The sequence below is a fragment of the Euphorbia lathyris genome, chromosome 8 (assembly GCF_963576675.1).
Source record: "Euphorbia lathyris chromosome 8, ddEupLath1.1, whole genome shotgun sequence".
Taxonomy (NCBI): Eukaryota; Viridiplantae; Streptophyta; class Magnoliopsida; order Malpighiales; family Euphorbiaceae; genus Euphorbia; species Euphorbia lathyris.
The window spans coordinates 63,511,656-63,520,468 of NC_088917.1; the positions used below are offsets into that span (position 1 = coordinate 63,511,656).

Sequence of the window (8,813 nt, forward strand, 5' to 3'; positions counted from 1 at the left end):
GACTTTTGCTTCTTGTCTTCAGACTTCTCCTTCACCTCAAAGTTTTTCATCGAGATCTCATGGGTCAGCAGCGAGCCAATGAGTTCATCATACTTGTAGGTGGTTAAGTCTTGAGCTTCCTCAACAGCAGTTTTCTTGGCTTGCCAGCTTTTAGGAAGACTCCTCAGTATCTTCTTGACTTGCTTTTCCTTAGTAAAGATCTTGCCAAGTCTCTTGAGCTCGTTGATAATGTTTGTGAACCTTGCGTTCATCTTAAAGATTCCTTCATCATCATTCATTTCAAACAGCTCGTACAACCTCATGTGCTGGTTCACCTTGGACTCCTTAACTTTGTTGGTTCCTTCGTAGGTGACCTCCAGTTTCTTCCAGATCTCCTGCGCTGACTCACAACCTTAAATTTTGTTATACTCTGCAGCATCTAACGCACAGTGAAGCATGTTTATAGCCGAAGCATGATTTTGTAGCTTATTGAGATCATCTTCTGTCCACTTAGTCTCAGCTTTAACAACCGTTGGGCCGTCAATAGTTTCAACAGGAACAAATGGGCCTTGGAATATAGAAAGCCATGCACTCATATTTGTTGCTTGAATGAAATTTTTCATTCTGTTCTTCCAAAAGGTATAGTTAGACCCGAAGAATAAAGGAGGCCGAGTAATGGACAGCCCCTCAGGTAAAATCTGAGTTGTCTGATTTCTTAGGAGAAAACGAGTGCTGTTCTCAGCCATTGTGGGGATCAGCTCAAGATAGTTATATCTTGCTCAGTGAGCTGTTAGGCTCTGATACCACTTGTTGGTCCCTTATAACGTGACAAGGTTAGTTCCAAGGGGGGGGGATATGAACTATTTAAAATTTTGTCCGTTAAGGCTTACTTCTTTTCTTAAGAAAAGGTTTACACAGCGGCGCTAAGTAGTTTTAAGACACAAGCTTAGTCAACTTGTGACTAAGTCTGTTTCTTTCCTTGAGTAAGGAGATAGCACTTAGAGTCTATTCCTGAACTCAGCTTCTTAGTGCACTCAACTCAGCGCGAGTTCGTTACTTAGTCAGTTTTATAGCAAGCAATATATAAAGGAGTTTAAGGGTTGGAAATATGTTACTCAGCAGACATATCCTGGTTCAGCCTCTCCACCTACGCCCAGTCTCCGGAACTCGTTCCGAGCTTTTTGAATTCTCTACTGAGCTCTTTAAAGGTAGAGCACGAAACCTTTTACAATAGAAGCTGAGTATACAAGAGTACCGTCCTCTATACCTCTACTCACTCCTATATCTACCGCTGAGTACTATAACCGAGTACTTAGCCTCTCCTTTCTATTCTTCTAGAAATGATAAAGTGTTTGTCCTAAACAACAATTGCTAAGACACTTTAGATGATTGAAATCACTCTAGACTTTTACACAATGATTGGAAATTGGTGTAAGATTTTTGCTTTGCTTTTCTCACAAAACTTCAAGTATGAATTTGGACAGCATTTCGACTAATTGAAGATCTGCATCGAATGAAGCAATTGAGAGGCCTATTTATAGTGACACTTGAGGCACCGGTGATTTCGAATTTCGAAATAACCGTTGGAGGCAAACAACTTCATGTCGTTGTCACTCTGGACGTGCTCAGTGTCGTTGGTCAATGAGATTCTTGCATCTTCTGTCTACGGCAGTGCTCAACAGCTTTTCGCCAGATAAACAGAATGTTTCGACATTTACGGCAAAGTCTTCCAGACAGCTTCTCGCGCCTTCTGAACTTTACCCAAAGTAGAAATACTTTGTCTAGAAGTTGGTTCTGTTCTGCCGCTGACCTGACTGTATTGTTGCTCAACTCAGCAGCTTCCTCTTGAAGCTTTTGTTAGAAGGCTTCTCGATCCTTCTTCAGACTGAGTCGTCGTTTCACTTGATACGACAGCGTTTTAGCTTCTTGGGCCGTGAGGTCTTGATGTGTTGACTTGGGCTTGACTTCCACTTATGGGCCTTTAGACTTTTTATCTTAATGTCTTATAAATCAATAAACTCAACATTGAACAAACACATTAGTGTGAATAAATCAAAGCATTTAAATTTAATGTGTTAGAATATTTTTTTTTATCAATTACTTAAATAATTTTGTCAAATCAAAATCATGTGGAAATGTGTTTCAACATGTATTAGATCATTTTGTAAATCAATTCATATATGGGTGTATTAAGGGTCTGTTTGGTTCAACTGTTAGCTAGTAGATGTTGTTGTTGATGTTAGCTGTTGTAGTAAGTTGTTTGTTGTTGATGTTGGTTGTTTGTTATTAATTGTTTAATTATTAGTGTTTGGTAAAATTATACTGGAATGTTACTGTTAGTATAATTTATTTCTAATATGGACATGTTTTAAATTAATCTAAAAATAAATTATAAAATAAAAAATATATTATACAAATTAATAAAAATAAATTATATAAAAAATAAAAAATAAAAAATTTATTGAACGCAACAAAACTTTATTTTTCGATAATTTTGTTCTAGAAATAAAAATAATGTAAAAAAGGAAACACATTTTGTGGAAATAAGAAGGATAATTTTGTCAATAACAAGTAACTACAAACAACTATCCATGAAAAGCTCTAAAAAAGAGTTTTTCGTGAAAAGCTCTAAAAAAGAGTTTTTCGTGAAAGCTCCAAAATGCTGCAGTATCCAGAGAAAATATTAAACGCTGCGGTTATATAAACCTAACTAAACGCTATGTTTCCTGCGGTTTGGAGTAAAATGCTAATAATTAAACAACTAATAACAATCAGCTTACTACAACCACAAACAACTAACAGCAACAACAACATCTATTAGCTAACAGTTGAACCAAATAGGCCCTTAATACACCCATATATGAATTGATTTACAAAAGGACCTAATACACCCATATATGAAAGATCAATGGCTCAATGCGTCTAAATGAAAGATCGAGGGCTTAATGCACCAAACAATGAAGGATCAGGGGCTCAATGTGTCTAAATAAAAGATCGATGACTTAATGCACCAAACAATGAAAGATCAGGGGCCTCATGATGCTTTTTGTCAATAAAAAACGTGAAGTGGTATATGACATTAAAATCATAACATTATCAAAACCATAACAACAAGATTGCAACAATAATTATAACATTAAAATCATAACATTATCAAAATTTACAACAAGATTACAATAATAATTCAAACCCTAAACCCTAAACAATAACCATAACATTTGAGTGCTTTCATGCTTTACAGAAGCAAGAAAAATCAGCAGCGTCATGCATAATTAATGGCCTTTGGGAGGAAGTTCAAAAGCAAAAGGAATTAGAACATCTCAATCACCATTCATGTGATTGATGCCTTTGTATTCAAGCTAAATGAATACTTAAATTTGATGCATTGGACTTCACCATCTTCAACACATCCCAATCACCCCTCACTGTGATTGCTGCATTTGTATTCAAGCTAAACATATACTTGAATTTGATGCCTTGGTCTTCACCATCTTTAACACATCCCAATCACCTCTAATTGTGATTAATGCTTATGTATTCAACCTTCACAAAAATTAAGCCATTTTAGAGAAATAATGAAAGAAACGCTTCGCAGAGAGTGAATCTGCGAAGAAAAAGACACATGGAAAATGATGGTTTTTACTTTGTAGAAAGCGAATCTGCAAAGAGAAATACACCTGAAAAATGATGATTCTACTTCGCAGAAAGCGAATCTGAAGTCTGCGAAGAGAAAAACAAGTTAAAAAAGGATGATTTTGCTTTGCAAGATTTGCAAAATGTGAAGTAAAATCATTTTGCGAAGCCATTTTCTGGAGAAAATACTATTTCAGAGGATGATTTTGCTTCGCAGACTTCGCAAAATATGATGCAAACTCATTTTGTGAAGCTATTTTCTAGAAAAAGAGGAAGATGAAACATGAGAAATACATACAATAGATACTTACCTTATTTCTATCTTTTGCCATGGAAATCGACAATAAACATATGATAAACGCAGAAAAACGTCGAATAATGATGCATTCGATTCGCACAAGAAGAAAGAAACCAAAAGACGAAGAAGAAACATGAAGATGAAGAACCATGCTTTCATAAAAATAGAAAGACAAAGAGAGGAAGAAAAGACATGATGATGAAACAATTCCTAATGATTCGCATAATATAAAGGAAAAGGAAGATGAAATGATAGATAGGAAAGAGAAGATGAAACCATGAAACTGATGGATAGAAAAGGAAAAAATGAAAAATTTGAAATATTTTGAAAAAGTTATAAATATATAGTCTAAATATATAATAACTTGATAAATTGATCTAAATATATAAATCAACCTCCAATTTATCCCAATTTTATAATTTTCACTCTATAAAAAATAGGTCTTATAATGTAAATTGGTCTCTCCTAACCATTAGACCTCCGATACAAGCCACCGTCTGATACAATTCAAACAGTTCCATTCCTTGTGACACATTCTCTATTTGGAATCTTACTTTTTCTTACTCTCACCACCGCTGCCATGGGTCAAGGCCCATCGGGCATGAACCGTCCGCCGGGTGACCGGAAGAACGATTCCGATAACAAGAAAGACAAGAAATATGAACCCGCCGCCCCCCCTTCCCGCGTTGGCCGGAAGCAACGCAAACAAAAGGGTTCTGAGGCCGCCGCTCGCATCCCCACTGTCACTCCTCATACTAAGTGCAAACTCCGACTCCTGAAACTTGAGCGCGTCAAGGATTATCTTCTTATGGAGGAGGAATTTGTTGCCAATCAAGAAAGGCTTAAGCCCCTAGAGGAGAAGAACGAGGAAGATAGATCCAAGGTCGACGATTTGAGAGGCTCGCCAATGAGCGTCGGAAACTTGGAGGAGCTGATTGATGAAAATCACGCCATTGTTTCTTCCTCGGTTGGACCTGAGTATTACGTGGGCATTCTCTCCTTTGTGGATAAGGACCAGCTAGAGCCTGGTTGCGCTATTCTTATGCACAATAAGGTCTGTTCTTTTATTTATACTTGGATTCTCTAGAATTTTGTGTTCCTTTCCTGTTTTGCTACCATTGACATGTGTAATTGCGAGTTTAGTTTTGAGAGTTGGGGTTTTTAGGGTTATCGTGGATCTCCAAACTGGTTGCTTTTAGAGATGGATGAATTTGTGCAAAAACCGAGGTTAATCGTGATTTGCCAAAGAAAAAATGCAGAAATGAGTGTAGGGTTTCACATTGGTTTTTATTTACCCAGCGAGATGAAAAGGGAAGAAAAACGTTATACTGTTTTACTCTCAGATGTTTAGAAAGAAACTATGTTTTTATGAAGGAAGATCCAAAAACTATAATTTAGAAATATGTATGTTTCTTAGTTTGGTAGGAAATAATAAGTTGGTTCCTTTCCTTTTCTGCTCTTTTACCTTTTTCATCTATTCTTATAGCCCTCACGTCTCAAAATCTCAGTTTAACGTTTGATGAATGCAGGCTAAAAAAAGAGTTTTGTTTTGGTGTGAAATTGTCACAATTCGGGGAGAGGAAAAAAATCATTATAGAATCTCCAAGATAATGTGACATGAAAATGTTAATTGCCACTGCTATTGGTGCTGTTCTAATCTTTCTTTTAATTCCTACGTTTCTGTTAGAATTTGCTGGCTTGGTTGTGAGAGTTATTTTCATTCCACATATATTTTTTCTTCTTTTCATTTAGGTCTGTAGTTTAACCTGAAATATGATTACAGTGATTCCTAATCTGTAGTATATGGTAGAACCTTGAGTTATCTGTAATCTGTATCAAGATTTTTGAAGTCCAACCAGAATTTCTGCAATGTTCATTTCTTATTAGTAATTGTATTATGCGAGAGATAACGTCTACATGTTAATTTTATTTTTAGTTGATAAAGAAATATTCTTAAGCGGCGTTTGTGCACATCTTTTAACCTTTTCTTAATATATTATGTGGACAACTATTTCTACAGTAGGTTGTAGTTGTGCATTCATTTTTTAGTGATACTCTTCAACTCGACTGCCTGACAAGTTTATATTACTGTTATTTGGATAATGATAAGAATGGACATACAGTTTAAGCTTCTTTTACTCTATTTGTATCCTGGAATTTTTTGACTGTTTTGACTTGTATTATGGACTCACTTTTTGCTAGTGAAATGCTGATTTTCTTTTTCTTATTTATGCTTTTGCAGGTTCTTTCTGTTGTTGGTCTTCTTCAGGATGATGTTGATCCCATGGTGTCTGTAATGAAGGTTGAGAAAGCTCCACTAGAATCTTATGCTGACATTGGTGGTTTAGATGCCCAAATCCAGGAAATTAAGGAGGCAGTGGAGCTTCCTCTTACTCATCCTGAATTATATGAAGATATTGGTATAAAACCCCCTAAAGGAGTGATACTCTATGGAGAGCCTGGAACAGGGAAGACCTTGCTTGCCAAGGTGCACCTCTCTCTCTCTCTCTCTCTCCTGCGCACACACGTCTAAATGCATGCATTTGTAGTCCCATTTTCTCTATCCCATTCTATTTCTCCTGTATTTGGTAAGTTTAATTGATAGATAAGCTCTACAATTTTATTTTTTAAAATAAATACTGTTTGACTATGATGCACGGAAACGCATCATCACATACGTTTCACCATTTCCGGGCAGGTTCCATAATTACCCAAAATATGAAACGCGTCTCTCAGTTTTTAAACGGTTTCATCTGCCATTTCGACTAAAATTCTTGAAATGCAAACTTTCTATTTTGCAGTTCTTATTCAGTCTAGGATTAGGAAAATTGAAACTTCCTATTTGACTGATACGTCCTTCCTTGTATCCTTCAATTTAAAGAACTTACCTATATTTCTTTATCCTATAATTCTTGTCTCTGGAATCTTGATTGAGTTTGGACTTTCTTCATCTTGTTCTTCACAATTTTGATTTCATCTTCTACTTCTAGTTGTTTTGAAATCTTGATCTTATTTAAACTCTAACTTCTCAATTAAATATTGGATTTTAATTAATTTGCAAGACATGCATGGTGGGACCCCTCCCCAGACCCTCGCTTACGCGTAGTGCACCGGGCTGCCCTTTATGCCCCTATATTGTTAATATTTACACGTTTCTGTTTCCTATATTTTTTAGAAATTACGTTTCCTGATGCCCGTTTCCATTTCCGTGCAACATAGCTGTTTGACTGTAAATGTAATATTATCACATGCAATTTTTTGTTTCCTAATACTATTGTATAAAAGAAGTTTTGGATTTTAGGATAGAGTTAGATATTTTGCTTGTAACATGTATAATTCTCTTGTATACATTTGCAGTTAATATAACAGATCAGAAGTGCTCCTATATTTTACTACCGAATTGACATTATCGTGTTGTATCAGATGGTGTGTTGTAATGTTTTATTTGACTTCAGGCAGTAGCAAATTCTACATCAGCAACTTTCTTGCGTGTGGTAGGAAGTGAACTGATTCAGAAGTACTTGGGAGATGGACCAAAATTGGTCAGGGAGCTTTTCAGAGTTGCGGATGACCTTTCACCATCTATTGTCTTCATTGATGAAATTGATGCAGTTGGCACGAAGAGGTTCATATGCGACATAAACTGATAGCAAGATTTAGCATTATTTTGGTGAGACATTATGTTTATCTTTTGTTGACAACTGCTGGTTTCAGATATGATGCACATTCGGGGGGTGAACGCGAAATCCAAAGAACCATGTTGGAGTTACTGAACCAGTTAGATGGTTTTGATTCAAGAGGAGATGTGAAAGTAATTCTTGCAACAAACAGAATTGAAAGTCTTGATCCTGCCTTGTTGCGCCCTGGACGAATAGACAGAAAGATCGAATTTCCCCTTCCAGATATCAAAACCAGGAGGCGTATTTTCCAGGTGCTTAACGATGCTTTCGTGCATTCACTTCAAGCTGTGGTTAAATGTTTATGTTGTTATAATATTATCTTGTATCTTCTTTTGTGAATGTAGATACATACATCAAGGATGACATTAGCAGATGATGTTAACTTGGAAGAGTTTGTGATGACTAAAGATGAGTTTTCAGGGGCTGATATCAAAGCTATATGTACAGAAGCGGGCTTGCTTGCTCTGAGAGAGCGGCGCATGAAGGTGCTTTCTTACGTACTTTAAACTGGGAGCATATTTATTGAGTCTCCTGTTGATTGCTCTCGGTTCCGGTGCTTCATTTGCTTGAAGTGGATTGGAAGTAACTTCATTTATGTGTTCTGTGTAGTTCAGAGAGTTTTAATTGCTTGGCATTTTTGTGTTTCAGGTAACCCATGTAGACTTTAAGAAAGCAAAGGAGAAAGTGATGTTCAAAAAGAAAGAAGGGGTTCCAGAAGGACTCTACATGTGAAGGCAATTCTTAATGGGTTCCAGAAGGACTCTACATGTGAAGGCAATTCTTACCTATTTTTAGCCTTTGCATCATTTGTTCTTTTTCAACAATTAAAAGTTGGATATCATCCTTTTGAGGACATTTTTTTAAATTCTGTTTAGCTTTTGAATTTGTCATATAAACGATAAATTCTATCTTCAGTTCAAAGAGACGTGCTCTTTAAGTAGAGCGGTTGATCAAACTTTTTATCCCAATGGAAATGAAGAAAATTCGAACTCTTTTTTGTTTCATAACATGTATAAAAGCTTACCAAAATGTTTACCTGACACTGAAAACAGTGGAATATGTGCCAATTAAATGCCATATCGGATAAGGGTTTAGGATATGCTACGTGACACGATTGTCATGTCAATTATCAAAGTCGGAAATGTCAAAGACATTGCTTAGCTGTCTTTTGTGTTATGTGAAGATTCCAATGAGTTTTTTTATATACAAATTAGTAGGAATGA

The 8,813-nt window shown here is 36.1% G+C and overlaps 1 protein-coding gene across 1 annotated transcript; it reads left to right on the forward strand.

The window, feature by feature from the left end:
• The first annotated feature begins 4,364 nt into the window (after positions 1-4,364).
• Positions 4,365-8,582, forward strand: LOC136202482 (26S proteasome regulatory subunit 4 homolog B-like). The gene is made up of 6 exons (XM_065993136.1): positions 4,365-4,964; positions 6,153-6,398; positions 7,366-7,535; positions 7,625-7,841; positions 7,935-8,075; positions 8,239-8,582. Exons 1-6 carry the CDS (start codon positions 4,491-4,493, stop codon positions 8,320-8,322), a joined length of 1,332 nt encoding a protein of 443 aa, XP_065849208.1. The 5' UTR covers positions 4,365-4,490; the 3' UTR covers positions 8,323-8,582.
• The last annotated feature ends 231 nt before the right edge of the window (positions 8,583-8,813 follow it).